General features: G+C 42.4%; 1 protein-coding gene across 2 annotated transcripts in view; it reads left to right on the top strand.

Moving 5' to 3' along the window:
- Positions 1–12136, top strand: part of LOC119562486 (acetylcholine receptor subunit alpha-like) — a 670242-nt gene extending 658106 nt beyond the window's left edge. For both annotated transcript variants that reach the window (XM_037875689.1, XM_037875688.1), the window contains exons 7-9: positions 11561–11729; positions 11793–11929; positions 11986–12136. In XM_037875689.1, coding sequence (XP_037731617.1) covers positions 11561–11729; positions 11793–11929; positions 11986–12133 — 454 coding nt within the window. In that variant the 3' untranslated portion in view covers positions 12134–12136. The remainder of the gene's footprint in view (positions 1–11560; positions 11730–11792; positions 11930–11985) is intronic.
- The last annotated feature ends 7198 nt before the right edge of the window (positions 12137–19334 follow it).

Raw genomic sequence — 19334 nt, 5'->3', positions numbered from 1 at the left:
GTGGAAAGAGTTCACAAAATTGTCATCCCGATGCTCAGCAAAATGTGCCTGGAAAACCCTCTGAATTGGTATCGTCACGTAGATAGAGTTCAGCAGATAATTAACAACACTCCACCTCGAACAACAAAGTACAGTCCGTTCCAAGTCTTGACCGGATTGAATATGAGAAAGAGGGACGACGAATTCTCGAAACTTTATGAAAACTTAGAAATAGAAGAACAAAATGACGAACGTGAAGAGATACGAAAGAAAGCTCAGCAAAATATAGAGAAAGTCCAGCAAGAAAACAGAAAGACTTTTAACGAAAAAAGGAAGGTAGAAACTGAATATACTGTAGGTGAATTGGTTGCCATAAAGAGAACACAGTATGGAACTGGAATGAAACTCCGTCCAAAATTTTTCGGCCCATACAAAGTAACTAAAAAACTTAATCACGGGCGCTATGAAGTAAAGAAAGAAGGCAATCAGGAGGGACCAAAAATTACTACGACAGCAGCCGAATATATGAAAAAATGGGGTTCATTCAGGGGCGAATGAAGATTCAGGATAGCCGATTGTGGGATATGGATATATTGAGGGATTCACAGTAAACTATTTAATTTCATATGGGGACACACTGTTCAGAGTTCCGCAACCTCAAGCATTCTTCATCAGCCAAAAACGCAAAAGAGTTCCTATCCCTTTTCATCAAAGTGATCTATATCCATCACCCTCTTTTCATTAGAAATTACGCCTTATAAATGTAAGCAAGTCAGTTGATGTGGAAATTTTGTCAGAGGAAGTCGTGTCATCCATAGAGTGCGAAAGTCGTGAAGTTTTAATAAAATACCTTTGTTTCTTTAATTTACTTACTATACCCGAAATAAACATTTAAATTTGTAATACCCTACAGTACCAATGCCAGCACCAGCACAGGGGTGGTGTTCCTCCACCACCATCCCATATTAGGGATCTCAGGTGGCAGACAGCCGACGTCATACGTTAAGTTCAGCGGGTAACGTGACTGAGGCGAACTGGTGCTGCACCGGCACAAGTATATTTACGTACGCGGAGAGGCGGACTGCCGCACAGACTCTCCGTTCTCAATCCAGGAGCAACATGAACAACATAAAGAAGATCGAGTGGGCAAGGACGGTGCTCCCAAACTACGGGCACGAAAGTCCCATGCAAGATGATGTGCGCTTGAAAAGGCTGCGCTCGCTCGAGCTTCTTGGACTGTCGGCGAAGATATAGAAGGTCCAGCCATCGGTCTCACTCGCCGAAATCAGCAAAGGCTGAGTCCTGATTGGGCTTATTGACAAGGGTATCTCGGAGGGCGGAATTCCCAGAAACATGTGGAAGGCGGTGGAATCCAACCTGGCCCTGAACTGCCTTCTCATGGTGAAGGGCGAGAAGCCCGGAGAGGTCTACGAAAGGTCGAAGAGGCTGCTCGAGGGGTGCTGAGCTATGGGCTCAGTACTATACAGGACAAAGTGCAAGCCTAGACACCGGAGCTACAGTCTGGTTCCATAAGGCCAACAGCATTCAATCCTCAAAACCAACCGCAGGGCTCTGTTTAACAGGGCAAGAGTGGGAAATAACATTAAGTGCAAAAACTTCAAATGGGAACTGGCTTCTTATGAGAAAGCCATAAGAAACAGATCTTCTGCTTGTATTTTGAAACCACAACTCATGCCGCTAGGCTCAGGAAAATACTCTCAAGGACAGCTTCATCCTTGGGCTATCGTCAGCAGGCAGATGGAACACAGTCAAACTCTAATGAGTCTAGTGAGTCTCCGAACCTTTAACTAGACACTCACTTTCCAAGAAGTTTACTATTGGGACATCCTACAGAAAGCAGTGCCGGAGAAGGTATTACCTAGGTCACCTCTTATCGGACCCGAACATAAAGTGGGTCATAAATAGTTTCAAAGTATAAAAATCACAAGAACCAGATGGTATAAACCTTGCTCATATTCAACAGGCAGGAAAAATAACCATTAAATGGCTCTCCAAACTCTCTTCCTCTCCCACCGCTCCTCGCCGGGCTGTTACTACGCGAATTCGCCGCGTATCTGGTAAGCGGCCGGCCATCTGTTGTTGCTGCTGCTGGGATTTGTGGGGAGTTACTAGTCTTAAATACCAAATGTGGTTTATTTTTCGAAATAATTATGTAAAATAATATTAAAATAATCTTTATTCATGTCAAAATGATGGGACAAAATCCTTTAAAAAGATCATATTGACCAGCACTAATAAATTGGATGTTTCTGTGCCCGAAAATATTTAAAATAAATAATTTGAGCGAATGTATGGGGTTTTGGGCAAAAAAGTAAAAACAAACTAATAAATATTGATATTAACAATATTTCAATCTGATATGAGCAATTACTAATTGATACGAAAGAATATTAGCTTGATATGAAAGAATACCGCTTGATATAAAAAATAGCAGTTTTATATGAAAAAAGTATACCAGATTTAGTATTTTTTCTCAATGCAGGTATAGATTCAAATAATTGGATACCTTTTACTTCTATTAGGTGCAGATTTGTATATACCTTCAGAAGAAGTATGGTATTTACATAGGTATTGAGCAAAAACGTAGCAGATAGAAGAAAGCGTTTCCTACCTACACGAGCCGAGTCGATAAAGCCATATAGCCATATATAGATTCTATGGCTTTCTGCACAGTGCAAGTTGGTTTTTGGTGGTGTCCTGTAACGAACTGATTTTGTTGTCTGCTCGCTACGATATTCGTGCGGCTAGCTCAGAAGATTGTGTGTTCGCCCACCAAATTTATATGACGTGACTGCCCCGTAGATCAGTGAGAAAACACAGTGTTCGAATGGTAACAGTGAGAATTATTCTCGTGGTATTAGTACAGCGGGTGTGAGGTTGGGCTGGCCTCGGTATCTCCTTGCTCTGGTTCCGCCGGCTGCTAGAGCTCCTCGTCCTGGCTTGTCGACGCGTTGACTCGACGTCCGCTGGCTCCTGTGTCTCGGGACGCTCGTAGTGGCCGCCTCTGCTCGCTTGCCGACGCGCTGCCTCGGGGTCGCTTGTCGCGCCTTGGACTCGCAGAGAGTTCGGCCTTGTGGGCTTAGGGAAGCGTCACCGTTCTCAGACTAGGGTGAACAAGCCTTGCTCTTAAGGCCAACGCCTTTCGAGGCAATACCTGTCCCTTGCTCTGTCCCGGACGGTCCTGCTAGGTTTTTGCTCAGATCGCGCTGAGAGTCAAGGCTATCGCCAGGAAGCTGCCTAGCAGTTCACTTTGCTTTACGCCTAGCGCAGACAAACGTTCCACCCGGCTTGACCCTAATGCTCTCCAATGAGCTCCGGGCGGCGATGGTAACGTGGCTCCCTCATAGATTACTTGGTTGACTGACTGTTCACTTTGGTATTTTAACTGATCTTGATGGTTTGACTCCTCGTGATCGACTGATCCAGCTGCCAGCGCTCTGCGGCCTTATATAGGGCCTCCGGGAACCGTTATTCCCCTTTTGCGCACGGCCCGCTGAATCTCTCCACTCCGGGTCCAAAGTCCGTGACTCCTGTTTGACCCACTTGTCCTTTACGCACAGCTTCCAACCGATGTTCCGCTCCTTGGTGTCCAAACTCTCTCATACTCCATCCTTGGTCTACACTCTCGTGTTCTTCATCCCTGGTCTCCAAACTCTCTTGTTCTCCATCCTTGATCTCCAAACTCTTTTCTTCTCCAACCGCTCCTCGCCGCGCCGTTACTACGCGAATTCGCCGCGTATCTGGTAAGCGGACGGCCATCTGTTGCTGCTGGTGCTTAGATTGGTGGGGAGTTATTCAATGTCTCGCACAATGTCTCTTTTTTTAACTTCATTGCGTGGGTGAATCGCATTCCAGACGATATATCCACATCAATACAAAAATATTCCTTTTGACCATCAGGAAAAAAAAATTGAGTTCACAAAAAGAAATATTTTTTTTTTATTATAAGAAATCAAATTAAACAAGGAAGAACGCTATAGTCGAGTACCTCGACCATCAGATACCCGTTACTCAGCTTAAGGGACCAAAGGAAAATGGAGATATGCAAGCAGCAAAGCGAGATTTAAATGCGCCACCTACCGGCGGTAGACAGATTTAAGCGTTGTGGGCGTTAGAGTGGACGTGGAAAAGTTTTTTTTAAATCAATCGGTAGGTATTGACGAGACCAATACATTTCATTTAAAACTTTTTATCTAGCATAAAAATTGTGGACGCCACAGGCCTTGGCGGTTTGTGGACGTTAGAGTGGGCGTGGCATAATCGCGTAAAAAACTTGCGCTGCGCTCAAGCCTACGGAATCTAAGTCTGAAATCCCATTTCTCTATCTTTGATAGTTTCCGAGATATCCGCGTTCATACTTACGATTTTTTGAAGTTTGTGGGCGGTTTGTGGGCGTTTTTGGGTCAATCGATAGGTATTTATGAGAACAATACATTTCAGTTAAAATTTTTATTCTAGCATCAAAACTGTAGGAGCCACAGTTTTGGGCGGTATGTGGGCGTTAGAGTGGGCGTGGCACTCTTCTGAAATAATCTTGCGCTGCGTAAGAAGCTCAGGAATCTGTACGCCAAATCTCAGTAGCCTAGCTTTTATAGTTTCCGAGATCTCAGCGTTCATCCGGACGGACAGACAGACGGACAGACGGACATGGCTAGATCGACTCGGCTAGTGATCCTGATCAAGAATATATATACTTCCTTCTGCCTGTTACATACTTTCCAACGAATCTAGTATACCCTTATACTCTACGAGTAACGGGTATAAAAATTCCATGTCAAGTTTTAAAGATACACCGCGCACAAAATAACAAAAATGGGAAAAAATGAACTTTATGCATCGCTACATCATTGTAGATATACGAAGTTACAATGACAAGCAAAACTGTAACACGATTTCACAAAATGATGTTACGTCGATGGTCACATCTCCATGAATGCAAAATCCCAGCTCCACTAGAAGTCAAATTACAAAAAAAAATTCAAAAGAGTCAAATGTTAGAGTTAACGAGGTTTTAAAGCATAACCGATAAAATGGAAATGCATTGATCATAGGTAAGACAAGGCTGGGGGAAGCTCATACGCACAGATTTGACCCACATACAGGCACAAGCTCCCTCAATGAAGTCAATGACAGAAGTGCTGTTTAGCCTTACGGTGATCAATCAAGCGATCCTTTGGGCGATTACACATTTATGAGAGGAGGAGCTCGGTCCATTATCGACCAATGTTCCCAACGCGTTACATAAATAGACGTCATTAAAGACCTTAACGTAAGAAATTAAATATACTCTGATCATTTCCCGCTAGAGGCTACAGTCACACTTTACAACATCGTATTCACCCACAAAGCCGCTTGGACTTCTACTAAGTTTGATTTGGCAAATTGGGAAATTGTAAATATTATTGGGCAGATTTCAGAACCCCTGATGAAATTGAAGGTTTCTCACAGAGCTGTTAGTACTCGAGTGAGAAGCTCGAAAACTCTTATTTAACATGTTAGTGCAGACTAAATCGACAACCTCGACAAGTGCAGGGGTAATGTACCATGAAACAACGCCACATACAAGTCAACTTGTTCAAACGCCCGAACGCAGTTTTACATCAACCTAGCGAGCTCCTTTGATTCGGTAACAGATATCAGCGCATATTGGAGCACTTTTAGGAAACTAATGGAAATGCATTTTCAAAATCAATAGAAGTAAATGCGAATGACCAAGGGAACTATTTACGTGATCTTGGCCTAAGAAGATACCAGACAATGTTTAATGCTCTGCACAAATACCGCCTGTTGTGGGGACTGCTAGTAAACACTGAGAAGACGTTCTGATTTTCAAAAGGCACTGGCTGGGACTATCATATAACTAAAAGTGGAGTTTAGCACCCATTAAGCTAGAAATTGTATAGTTCTATAAGTATCTGGGATACACGATGTACCATAAAGGTCGTTTCAACCACCATTTGCAGGAGAATCTCAGAGTTGCAAAACTGGCGATAAACTGCACATAGATATCGCTGTTAGGCGAAAAAAGATGTTCCAATGAGAAGCAAGTACAATCTCGTTAGTGCAGCAATGCGGTCAATCCTTTGTTATGGCGCACAGGTCTGGGGCATCTCACGGACATAGGCTGCCCCGAATCCAAGCCAATTATTTGTTGCAGGAATGAAAGCATTGAGCGAAAAGAATTGTATTATACGAAAGTAGCCTGTAGGGCTCAGTTGAAAACGGAATCAAGGAGAAGTGGGAATCGGCTGACTAATAGATCTATTGAATATGATCAGGGCGTTGGAAATTACTTTACTGACGCTATCACTGTGGAGAAGATCCGTATCATTTTCCTTCCGTTGAGCTTTATTCCAAACGTGACGGACAGCAACACTGTGTGCTCAATCAGCAGTATGAGACGAAGCAGGAAAACATCGTGCACTGCATAGGATTCTTCCCCATTTGACGGGAGATCCGCCTGCAACAGCGGGATGTATGTTGGTCGACTCTTTACAACTACATCAGACAGGCACTGAAGTACCGCAAAAACATTTTGATAGGAGACATTTAAATATTATACTTTCTTACGCGTAACTCAGCTCACCTAGGTTTGAACTGTTTGCTGGAATTATCTGATATCTGGGGAAGATCCGGGAATGTGTATTACACTGAACAGTTTAACTCTGGAAAAGCGGATATCGACAGACGGTTAAATAACAAAGTCGATATATATTTATTCCTATCTTGTTTATAAAGAATATATGTAACTTCTTTTAATTGTAAACTTGTAATGCCGAGGATAGAGTTGTCGATTCCGTCCGGTAATGAAATGTCCAGAATAGAGTTCAGATTACTTTCACTCTGCAACTTCCCCGCATTCAGATCGTTCTGCTGTAGCCAAGAAGATTGGTGGCTAATATACTCCTCAACGCACCACCAAATCCATTTAGCCGGCGTAATGTCATGCGCTGCATGTTGGGTAAGACCAGACCAAAGACCAGAAAAGACAAAAAACCAACTCTGTTGCATCAACAGCTCAACGCGAGTTTTGGCTACGATATGTGACACAGCGCAGTTGCCGTCTGCATGGGTTTCACGACTGTATACGACATCGGCATACACATTTACAGATGCATCTGAGAACGCATCTAATTCGATTCTTCCTAGGTCGTTGAAGTGAAATTCCCTGGTGTGTGATGCTGCTTGGCCAGCTTCAAAGAAAGTTTTAAGTCCAGTACATGTCAAGAAACTTCAGCTCTTGGAATAGAATCTTGGGCACCACCACAGGCGCCAGGATACTTAGACGACCAAAATTCGAGAATATTCGGATATGTAGCACCTCGTACTTAGTAACACACTACAGATTGTTTATGTCCCTCTGGCGCGTCAAGATGTGGGTTTCAAGACGAGCTATTATCTGTAGTATTGTGCTTACACGAATGTTTCAATTGGCTTGTTTGTTTGGTTGGCTTGTCCGGGTGACCGTCATGCTTTACACATGACTCGAAACGAACATCTAGAAACTTAATACCACTTCTTAGTGCTTCTCTATGCACTTCCTTCCATATTTGGTGTCGTTTTTTGCCAATACAAGATTAATCATCAAGAAACCCCGTTCGACTCTCCAATTGCATATGGTCTAAGAACGATTTTGTTGGCTTCATCGGTCGGCTGGAGTAGACTGGACACCTCGCTATCGGGGGCATCAGCTAGTCACATGAAAGTTGCCAATAAGGAGCTCACGATATTCCTTGGGTGGTCATAGCATTTATTGACGCGTGTCCATGCGGAATCATACGCAAGTTGGCAACTTCACCCACGATGAAAGTAACTTAATGTTACTTTTATATCTTTCCGATGTGACTCTTAAAAATCTTTAAATGCAGTCCGCCCTTTATAGTCTCCACTAAATGGCTTTATGTGAATTTTCGGAAAGGTATTTTTCAATTTCAAGTTTCCAGTGACATGGTACCATGTGCATGAGTCATTTGTGGAAAGCATAGAACATAAACAATATCCCAGTTAAAGATTCTGGGGCGTAAGGGACTCACGTCTAAGAATCGTGAAATATTTTGGGGTTATTTTAAACTTTTAAATTGGTTCACATTCACAAACATTTTTCGGAAACAATTTATTAACAAACTTACACACTCTAGGTAGAAATTTAAATTTCATCTTTATTTTCGGTAGTTTTAACAATAGTTTTTATGATGAGCCGTAGAATTTCCTTTATCGCGTGTAAGCAGCTTTTCCGCTCGCAGGAGCTCGAATTGCAACTGCTCTGCGAGAGAACTTTCGACAGTCAGAAGGAGAGAGAGAGATCGAGTTGATGACCTACTTAGGGAAAAAAATCCCCCCTGTTGAAAAATCTGGGTTTTCAACACTGGAATCAACGGGAAGGACGCAAAGAAGTACGTAGAACAGCAACTCTAACGACGCCATCGGCTCCGGAAATCACTTCGAATGGGGATAGTCCTTTATCCTTGATGCATACGATATCTTTGATCTTGACCGAGCTCGTTGTGAGCGCCCACAAAATTGGTCGCATTGTCTGATCAAATGCAAAGCGGAGGCTCTCAAGTGGCAACGAAACGCTTAAGCGCACTTAGAAATGCCGCCGTTGAAAGATCCTTGACGAGCTCTATCCATACCTCTTTGGAGGCAAAGCAAGTGAAGACGCTAATATAGCTCTTTAGTGGTGCCTCGTTACGGACTTCTGGCTTGTAGTATAAAGGTGCGCAAAAATCCACACCAGTAACCGAAAATGCAGGCGCTGTCTGCACGCGGTCTTTCGGCAGGTCAGCCATGATATGTTTGAAAGAGACGAGGCTTAGATCTACAATAAATTATGCATTACCGAAGTGCACGCGATACAGTCTAGAGGCCGCCCATCGGCTAATAGTGCAACCAAAAAAGTTTAAGCAGTGACGCTTTCAATGAAAGTAGGTGATAATAGCTAACGATATTGGATTATCCTTTGGCAAAATCACAGGGTAGCGAGCCTCAAAGGCTAGAGTGGAGTTTCGCAGGCGACCGCCCAACCGAATTAGTTCATGCTCATCTAGAATGGGTGAAAATGAAGAAAGGTTGCTTGAAGATTCCATCGCTTTTCCCTTTTGTAGGGTTTTGTACCAATTGTGCCTTCTGAACTATTCGAATTAGTATTAGTATTAGTCCCTCGGCGAAAAATTTCTACAGAAAGGTTAGGCGATCTTATCCTGTTTATAAATTTGTGTACGTATCCAAAAATATGCATTGATCCAAAGGAGTTTATGTATTTGAATCCAAGAGACATGTCTGAACAGTCGGAGACCAGCAGTACTTTGTAACGAATCTCAGGAAGCATTTTTTCTGGAAGGCACGACTTAGGCCACTTGATCTTCTCCTCATGCAGTAAAGTGGGAACATGCAACCAAAGGCTTGAGTTAAGCAATTCATGTGGTGAAGACATTCAAGGACGTACCTCTACGATAGCTCCTGGCTGCAAAACATAGCGAGAAAATTCACCGAGTCCAACCTCAGAATTTGTCTCCAACTATTGCAGCAAACTTTCATCCCATTGCAACTTTTCTCTCCACATCCTTTGTATTCATACAATGAAAACTCGAAGAAAGGTGACAGTGAATGAAAACAAGTGAAATACATGTATATGCAAAACCCCCCTCCCCCCTTTAACACAGCGAAGCGGCAGAACCCTTCGTGTCCCACTAACTCCCCCGGTGAGACGGCAGATCTTCTCACTTCCTCCACCAATGCTACATCGTAGCGGGACGGCTATCCTCCCGACATAATTAATCAAACTTGCTTCTAGCCGGCGAATCACGATGAAATCCGTTTGCGGCCTCGCCCGAAGGTCCAGCCCGTGGATTTTTTCATAACGAAAGGACTTAGTGTCCCGAGATCACCATAACCTCGAAGGTCCATCGAGAATCGCAAGTTCTACGCCCGCCTGAAATACCCCCTCTGAGCGGATAGGCGCAAATCTCCGGGATAATTATTGATTGATTTTACAAATTTCTTGTAAACGGACCTTTGGATCCGACTAAGAGCTGTACCCCGGCCAGAGAGCATACTTACAATGGACATGGATAGATCAATTCGGCTTGTAATCCCCACAGAGAATAAATATCAAGGTGTAGGATATAGTGACGAACGATATATTTTATGAATTTCACATTTTCCAAAAATTAATATTTTTTACAAGCTTAACCAAGAAAGGAAGTTAACTTCGGCAAGCCGATGGTATACACGTTGCAGTTATTATTATTGAATTTAATTCGAAATTTTTAAAACTACATTAAATTATATTCCCAATAGTATAAGATAATATGTCAAAAAACACCGAAGCTATAATTTGTTTCATATTATTTTCCCACCAATTTTCCGATCGTTCCTTTGGGAGCTATATATTCGTCCAATTTCGATAAAACTAAATTCGAAATTAAGAACTAATTAAAAATTGTTATTTCCAAGCTTATAATATAAACTCCATATGTTAAAAAACACCAAATACGTAATTTTCTAAATTTTTTTTAAGATAAGATATAGTTTTCCGATCAGGCTGGTCCCGACTTATATACTACCTGTAAAAGAAAGAAGACTTTTGGGAACGTTTCAACTTTAAAACGGAGAGACTAGATTGCGTAGAAACGGACGGACAGACGGACATGGCTAGATCGACTCGTCTAGTAATGCTGATAAAGAATATATATTCTTTATGGGGTCGGAAACGTTTCCTTCACCGCGTTGGAAACTTCTGACTGAAATCATAATACCTTCTGCAAGGGTATAAAAACAGATATTTGCTGTTATCTATTAAGCATATTCCTGTAAAGGTTCGATGGAAAAATTCCAGTGGAGTCAAATCCTACAGCGTAAACCAATTTTTATCACTTTTATAAGTTAAAAGGTAAGGTACAAACTGATAAATACCCTCTAAAACTCAACGCAGAAGTGAAAAATATTTATTTATTTCTTCAAGAAATTATGAAAATGAGCAATAACAGAATACAAATTTACCTTAAAGTGTACCTCAACTTTGGATTTAAACTGAAACAAATAAAGTCAAAATCATATCACTATCAAATTACACGAATTCTTAATATTATTATTGTAAATACATTGTCGGCACGATAAGAGTAATCAACAACAAATATTTGAAATTTTTGAAGTGACGTCACATTCCCCTACTTTAAAGGTTCGGAAACGATTCCTTTCGCCTCTTACCATCCGAAGAAGATAATTTATACCTTTACTCTACGATTTATGGATATACATATATGTATTCTATATTAGTTACAAATTTAAAAAGAAAAGTCCAAAATCAGTTTTAGGTCATATAAGTTTAAAATCACTGACCGAAGTTAGGTAGTAAACCGTTTTTTTCCAATATAGAGCTTAATTTTCTGAGCTCTAATAGAATACTAATAATAATAAGTACGCTAAAGAATGCAATGCACTGAGGTAGTAAAATAAAATTGTTTTCCCCGTATCGCCCCTCTAAGTTTTAGAAAGTAAAATGCATAACAAACTTTCTTTGCGAGCACTTTTTTAATCGTATGTTGCTTATATTTTGCAGGAATGAAAAGTTTTATACATGTTGCGACGAACCTTACTTGGATATAACATTTAATATTACAATGAGAAGGAAAACGCTATTTTATACAGTTAATATAATAATACCATGTATGGGCATTTCGTTTTTAACCGTTCTAACCTTTTACTTACCGTCGGATAGTGGAGAGAAGGTATGTAATAAACAATTTCCTAGTTTCTGTTCGAACGAAAAAAATTTTTTTTATCTATTACAGGTTACGCTCTCTATTTCCATACTCATTAGTCTTCACGTGTTCTTTCTTTTGGTGGTTGAAATTATTCCACCGACATCATTGGTTGTTCCTCTATTGGGAAAGTATCTTATATTTGCTATGATACTTGTTTCTATAAGGTAATATTGAATTATATTACTAAACGTTGCCATAATATTTTTTAATTTTTTTAAAGTATCTGTGTCACGGTTGTCGTTTTGAACGTTCATTTTCGTTCTCCTCAAACTCATAGAATGGCACCCTGGGTTAAACGCGTGTTTATTGACTTTTTGCCAACATTTTTATTTATAAAAAGGCCTACTTACAACTTTGAAACAAGGTAAGCATTGCTTCACAATAAAATACCAAAATATGAATTCTGTGGAATAATCCCATCTACTTCTTAAACTTTTTTCTACGTCTTGAAAACTAAAATTGTTTGATGCCTAAAGTTTCTCTAAAAAACACTATTAACTGCAAAAAGAATTTTTCAACATTTGTATACCCGTTACTGTCAGCGCGAACTGAGCGAAACTCTAGTGGGACCGTCCGGAACAGAGCAAGGCACAGGCGGTTGTGTCTTAAAAGGCGTAGTCCTGGTCCAGTCTAGTCTGAGAACGGTGGAGCACAGAGTCAGCGAGGCGAGCGATCATCGAGTCAATTTAGCGACGATCATAGTCGAGCATCATCAGGAGTGAACACGTGGCGACTTCGAGCTCAGTCGAGCCCCGAACCGCTGCAGTAATACAACCGAATAAGCCAGATAAAGGCCCTTGAATTTCGTGCTGTCTTACTGATCTACTGGGCGGCCACGCTTATGTAAATTTGGTGGGACGAACACACAATCTACTAAGATAGTCGCACGAAAATTTTAGCAAGCAGACGTAATAAGCCACTTCTTTTTCCAAAAAAAACAAGGAAGAACAATATTTTGAAGCGGCTTGTGGGCGATAAAGTGTGCGTGGCCAACTTTTTTTTGGGTCAATCGATAGGTATTGTTAAAATTCTTATTCTAGCATCAAAACTGTAGGAGCCACAGTTTTGGGCGGTTTGTGGGCGTTAGAGTGGGCGTGGCACCCTGCTTGCTCTTATAGTTTCCGAGATCTCAGCGTTCATACGGAGTTCAGTTTATATGACTCTAATAAGCAGTTTACCAACATGCGTGGAGCAGCCAAGTAATAACCTTACCTTCTTACCCTCTCAAATTATAGTAAAAAAAGGACACTAACTCAATAATACTGGAAAAAGTACCGCCAGATAATGTTTGCCGAGAACCAGCAATCATGTCCAAACACGATATTTATACCCGTTACTCGTAGAGTAAAAGGGTGTAATAGATTCTTCGGAAAGTATGTAACAGGCAGAAGAAAGCGTTTCCGACCCCATAAGGTTTATATACTCTTGATCAGGATCACTAGCCGAGTCGATCTAGCCATGTCCGTCTGTCCGTCTGTCCGGATGAGCGCTGAGATCTCGGAAACTATGAGAGCTAGGCTATTGAGATTTGGCGTGCAGATTCCTGAGCTTCTTACGCAGCGCAAGTTTGTTTCAACAGAGTGCCACGCCCACTCTAACGCTCACAAACCGCCCAAAACGCATTTCAATATCGCTTTGCTGCGTGCATATCTCCATTTCCCTTCGGTCCCTTTAGCTTAGAAACGGGTATCTGATAGTCGAGGTACTCGACAATAGCGTTCTTAATTGTTTTTGCTTATATTCTTATGATTTTTTTTAAATGTTTAAAAATTTGTAGCGTAAAAGAGTATATATATATATACTAGATTCGTCGGAAAGTATGTAACAGGTAGAAGGAAGCGTTTTCCGCCCCATAAAGTATATAAATTATTCATCAGGATCACTAGCCGAGTCGATCTAGACACATCTGTCTGTCTGTCTGTCTCTCTGTCTGTCTCTCTGTCTGTCTGTCTGTCTGTCTGTCTGTCTCTCTGTCTGTCTGTCTCTCTGTATCTCTGTCTGTCTTGTCTGTCTTGTCTGTCTCTCTGTCTGTCTTGTCTGTCTCTCTGTCTGTCTTGTCCGTCTCTCTGTCTGTCTTGTCTGTCTTTCTGTCTGTCTTGTCTGTCTTTCTGTCTGTCTTGTCTGTCTCTCTGTCTGTCTTGTCTGTCTCTCTGTCTGTCTTGTCTGTCTGTCTCTCTGTCTTGTCTGTCTGTCTCGCTGTCTGTCTTGCCTGTCTCTCTGTCTGTCTAGTCTGTCCTCTGTCTGTCTTGTCTGTCTCTCTGTCTTGTCTGTCTGTCTCTCTGTCTTGTCTGTCTGTCTCTCTGTCTGTCTTGTCTGTCTCTCTGTCTGTCTTGTCTGTCTCTCTGTCTGTCTCTCTGTCTGTCTTGTCTGTCTGTCTGTCTTGTCTGTCTTGTCTGTCTGTCTTGTCTGTCTTGTCTGTCTCTCTGTCTGTATGAATGTCTGTCTGTCTGTCTGTCTGTCTGTCTGTCTGTCTGAATGTCGGAATGTCTGAATGTCTGTCTGTCTTGTCTGTCTTGTCTGTCTTGTCTGTCTTGTCTGTCTTGTCTGTCTTGTCTGTCTTGTCTGTCTTGTCTGTCTTGTCTGTCTTGTCTGTCTTGTCTGTCTTGTCTGTCTTGTCTGTCTTGTCTGTCTTGTCTGTCTTGTCTGTCTTGTCTGTCTTGTCTGTCTTGTCTGTCTTGTCTGTCTTGTCTGTCTTGTCTGTCTTGTCTGTCTTGTCTGTCTTGTCTGTCTTGTCTGTCTTGTCTGTCTTGTCTGTCTTGTCTGTCTTGTCTGTCTTGTCTGTCTTGTCTGTCTTGTCTGTCTTGTCTGTCTTGTCTGTCTTGTCTGTCTTGTCTGTCTTGTCTGTCTTGTCTGTCTTGTCTGTCTTGTCTGTCTTGTCTGTCTTGTCTGTCTTGTCTGTCTTGTCTGTCTTGTCTGTCTTGTCTGTCTTGTCTGTCTTGTCTGTCTTGTCTGTCTTGTCTGTCTTGTCTGTCTTGTCTGTCTTGTCTGTCTTGTCTGTCTTGTCTGTCTTGTCTGTCTTGTCTGTCTTGTCTGTCTTGTCTGTCTTGTCTGTCTTGTCTGTCTTGTCTGTCTTGTCTGTCTTGTCTGTCTTGTCTGTCTTGTCTGTCTTGTCTGTCTTGTCTGTCTTGTCTGTCTTGTCTGTCTTGTCTGTCTTGTCTGTCTTGTCTGTCTTGTCTGTCTTGTCTGTCTTGTCTGTCTTGTCTGTCTTGTCTGTCTTGTCTGTCTTGTCTGTCTTGTCTGTCTTGTCTGTCTTGTCTGTCTTGTCTGTCTTGTCTGTCTTGTCTGTCTTGTCTGTCTTGTCTGTCTTGTCTGTCTTGTCTGTCTTGTCTGTCTTGTCTGTCTTGTCTGTCTTGTCTGTCTTGTCTGTCTTGTCTGTCTTGTCTGTCTTGTCTGTCTTGTCTGTCTTGTCTGTCTTGTCTGTCTTGTCTGTCTTGTCTGTCTTGTCTGTCTTGTCTGTCTTGTCTGTCTTGTCTGTCTTGTCTGTCTTGTCTGTCTTGTCTGTCTTGTCTGTCTTGTCTGTCTTGTCTGTCTTGTCTGTCTTGTCTGTCTTGTCTGTCTTGTCTGTCTTGTCTGTCTTGTCTGTCTTGTCTGTCTTGTCTGTCTTGTCTGTCTTGTCTGTCTTGTCTGTCTTGTCTGTCTTGTCTGTCTTGTCTGTCTTGTCTGTCTTGTCTGTCTTGTCTGTCTTGTCTGTCTTGTCTGTCTTGTCTGTCTTGTCTGTCTTGTCTGTCTTGTCTGTCTTGTCTGTCTTGTCTGTCTTGTCTGTCTTGTCTGTCTTGTCTGTCTTGTCTGTCTTGTCTGTCTTGTCTGTCTTGTCTGTCTTGTCTGTCTTGTCTGTCTTGTCTGTCTTGTCTGTCTTGTCTGTCTTGTCTGTCTTGTCTGTCTTGTCTGTCTTGTCTGTCTTGTCTGTCTTGTCTGTCTTGTCTGTCTTGTCTGTCTTGTCTGTCTTGTCTGTCTTGTCTGTCTTGTCTGTCTTGTCTGTCTTGTCTGTCTTGTCTGTCTTGTCTGTCTTGTCTGTCTTGTCTGTCTTGTCTGTCTTGTCTGTCTTGTCTGTCTTGTCTGTCTTGTCTGTCTTGTCTGTCTTGTCTGTCTTGTCTGTCTTGTCTGTCTTGTCTGTCTTGTCTGTCTTGTCTGTCTTGTCTGTCTTGTCTGTCTTGTCTGTCTTGTCTGTCTTGTCTGTCTTGTCTGTCTTGTCTGTCTTGTCTGTCTTGTCTGTCTTGTCTGTCTTGTCTGTCTTGTCTGTCTTGTCTGTCTTGTCTGTCTTGTCTGTCTTGTCTGTCTTGTCTGTCTTGTCTGTCTTGTCTGTCTTGTCTGTCTTGTCTGTCTTGTCTGTCTTGTCTGTCTTGTCTGTCTTGTCTGTCTTGTCTGTCTTGTCTGTCTTGTCTGTCTTGTCTGTCTTGTCTGTCTTGTCTGTCTTGTCTGTCTTGTCTGTCTTGTCTGTCTTGTCTGTCTTGTCTGTCTTGTCTGTCTTGTCTGTCTTGTCTGTCTTGTCTGTCTTGTCTGTCTTGTCTGTCTTGTCTGTCTTGTCTGTCTTGTCTGTCTTGTCTGTCTTGTCTGTCTTGTCTGTCTTGTCTGTCTTGTCTGTCTTGTCTGTCTTGTCTGTCTTGTCTGTCTTGTCTGTCTTGTCTGTCTTGTCTGTCTTGTCTGTCTTGTCTGTCTTGTCTGTCTTGTCTGTCTTGTCTGTCTTGTCTGTCTTGTCTGTCTTGTCTGTCTTGTCTGTCTTGTCTGTCTTGTCTGTCTTGTCTGTCTTGTCTGTCTTGTCTGTCTTGTCTGTCTTGTCTGTCTTGTCTGTCTTGTCTGTCTTGTCTGTCTTGTCTGTCTTGTCTGTCTTGTCTGTCTTGTCTGTCTTGTCTGTCTTGTCTGTCTTGTCTGTCTTGTCTGTCTTGTCTGTCTTGTCTGTCTTGTCTGTCTTGTCTGTCTTGTCTGTCTTGTCTGTCTTGTCTGTCTTGTCTGTCTTGTCTGTCTTGTCTGTCTTGTCTGTCTTGTCTGTCTTGTCTGTCTTGTCTGTCTTGTCTGTCTTGTCTGTCTTGTCTGTCTTGTCTGTCTTGTCTGTCTTGTCTGTCTTGTCTGTCTTGTCTGTCTTGTCTGTCTTGTCTGTCTTGTCTGTCTTGTCTGTCTTGTCTGTCTTGTCTGTCTTGTCTGTCTTGTCTGTCTTGTCTGTCTTGTCTGTCTTGTCTGTCTTGTCTGTCTTGTCTGTCTTGTCTGTCTTGTCTGTCTTGTCTGTCTTGTCTGTCTTGTCTGTCTTGTCTGTCTTGTCTGTCTTGTCTGTCTTGTCTGTCTTGTCTGTCTTGTCTGTCTTGTCTGTCTTGTCTGTCTTGTCTGTCTTGTCTGTCTTGTCTGTCTTGTCTGTCTTGTCTGTCTTGTCTGTCTTGTCTGTCTTGTCTGTCTTGTCTGTCTTGTCTGTCTTGTCTGTCTTGTCTGTCTTGTCTGTCTTGTCTGTCTTGTCTGTCTTGTCTGTCTTGTCTGTCTTGTCTGTCTTGTCTGTCTTGTCTGTCTTGTCTGTCTTGTCTGTCTTGTCTGTCTTGTCTGTCTTGTCTGTCTTGTCTGTCTTGTCTGTCTTGTCTGTCTTGTCTGTCTTGTCTGTCTTGTCTGTCTTGTCTGTCTTGTCTGTCTTGTCTGTCTTGTCTGTCTTGTCTGTCTTGTCTGTCTTGTCTGTCTTGTCTGTCTTGTCTGTCTTGTCTGTCTTGTCTGTCTTGTCTGTCTTGTCTGTCTTGTCTGTCTTGTCTGTCTTGTCTGTCTTGTCTGTCTTGTCTGTCTTGTCTGTCTTGTCTGTCTTGTCTGTCTTGTCTGTCTTGTCTGTCTTGTCTGTCTTGTCTGTCTTGTCTGTCTTGTCTGTCTTGTCTGTCTTGTCTGTCTTGTCTGTCTTGTCTGTCTTGTCTGTCTTGTCTGTCTTGTCTGTCTTGTCTGTCTTGTCTGTCTTGTCTGTCTTGTCTGTCTTGTCTGTCTTGTCTGTCTTGTCTGTCTTGTCTGTCTTGTCTGTCTTGTCTGTCTTGTCTGTCTTGTCTGTCTTGTCTGTCTTGTCTGTCTTGTCTGTCTTGTCTGTCTTGTCTGTCTTGTCTGTCTTGTCTGTCTTGTCTGTCTTGTCTGTCTTGTCTGTCTTGTCTGTCTTGTCTGTCTTGTCTGTCTTGTCTGTCTTGTCTGTCTTGTCTGTCTTGTCTGTCTTGTCTGTCTTGTCTGTCTTGTCTGTCTTGTCTGTCTTGTCTGTCTTGTCTGTCTTGTCTGTCTTGTCTGTCTTGTCTGTCTTGTCTGTCTTGTCTGTCTTGTCTGTCTTGTCTGTCTTGTCTGTCTTGTCTGTCTTGTCTGTCTTGTCTGTCTTGTCTGTCTTGTCTGTCTTGTCTGTCTTGTCTGTCTTGTCTGTCTTGTCTGTCTTGTCTGTCTTGTCTGTCTTGTCTGTCTTGTCTGTCTTGTCTGTCTTGTCTGTCTTGTCTGTCTTGTCTGTCTTGTCTGTCTTGTCTGTCTTGTCTGTCTTGTCTGTCTTGTCTGTCTTGTCTGTCTTGTCTGTCTTGTCTGTCTTGTCTGTCTTGTCTGTCTTGTCTGTCTTGTCTGTCTTGTCTGTCTTGTCTGTCTTGTCTGTCTTGTCTGTCTTGTCTGTCTTGTCTGTCTTGTCTGTCTTGTCTGTCTTGTCTGTCTTGTCTGTCTTGTCTGTCTTGTCTGTCTTGTCTGTCTTGTCTGTCTTGTCTGTCTTGTCTGTCTTGTCTGTCTTGTCTGTCTTGTCTGTCTTGTCTGTCTTGTCTGTCTTGTCTGTCTTGTCTGTCTTGTCTGTCTTGTCTGTCTTGTCTGTCTTGTCTGTCTTGTCTGTCTTGTCTGTCTTGTCTGTCTTGTCTGTCTTGTCTGTCTTGTCTGTCTTGTCTGTCTTGTCTGTCTTGTCTGTCTTGTCTGTCTTGTCTGTCTTGTCTGTCTTGTCTGTCTTGTCTGTCTTGTCTGTCTTGTCTGTCTTGTCTGTCTTGTCTGTCTTGTCTGTCTTGTCTGTCTTGTCTGTCTTGTCTGTCTTGTCTGTCTTGTCTGTCTTGTCTGTCTTGTCTGTCTTGTCTGTCTTGTCTGTCTTGTCTGTCTTGTCTGTCTTGTCTGTCTTGTCTGTCTTGTCTGTCTTGTCTGTCTTGTCTGTCTTGTCTGTCTTGTCTGTCTTGTCTGTCTTGTCTGTCTTGTCTGTCTTGTCTGTCTTGTCTGTCTTGTCTGTCTTGTCTGTCTTGTCTGTCTTGTCTGTCTTGTCTGTCTTGTCTGTCTTGTCTGTCTTGTCTGTCTTGTCTGTCTTGTCTGTCTTGTCTGTCTTGTCTGTCTTGTCTGTCTTGTCTGTCTTGTCTGTCTTGTCTGTCTTGTCTGTCTTGTCTGTCTTGTCTGTCTTGTCTGTCTTGTCTGTCTTGTCTGTCTTGTCTGTCTTGTCTGTCTTGTCTGTCTTGTCTGTCTTGTCTGTCTTGTCTGTCTTGTCTGTCTTGTCTGTCTTGTCTGTCTTGTCTGGTCTTGTCTGTCTTGTCTGTCTTGTCTGTCTTGTCTGTCTTGTCTGTCTTGTCTGTCTTGTCTGTCTTGTCTGTCTTGTCTGTCTTGTCTGTCTTGTCTGTCTTGTCTGTCTTGTCT

Source organism: Drosophila subpulchrella, unplaced genomic scaffold, assembly GCF_014743375.2.
Source record: "Drosophila subpulchrella strain 33 F10 #4 breed RU33 unplaced genomic scaffold, RU_Dsub_v1.1 Primary Assembly Seq52, whole genome shotgun sequence".
Lineage (NCBI taxonomy): Eukaryota > Metazoa > Arthropoda > Insecta > Diptera > Drosophilidae > Drosophila > Drosophila subpulchrella.
The sequence above is the reverse complement of the archived record's forward strand: the minus strand, read 5'-3'. Positions and strand labels throughout refer to the sequence as shown.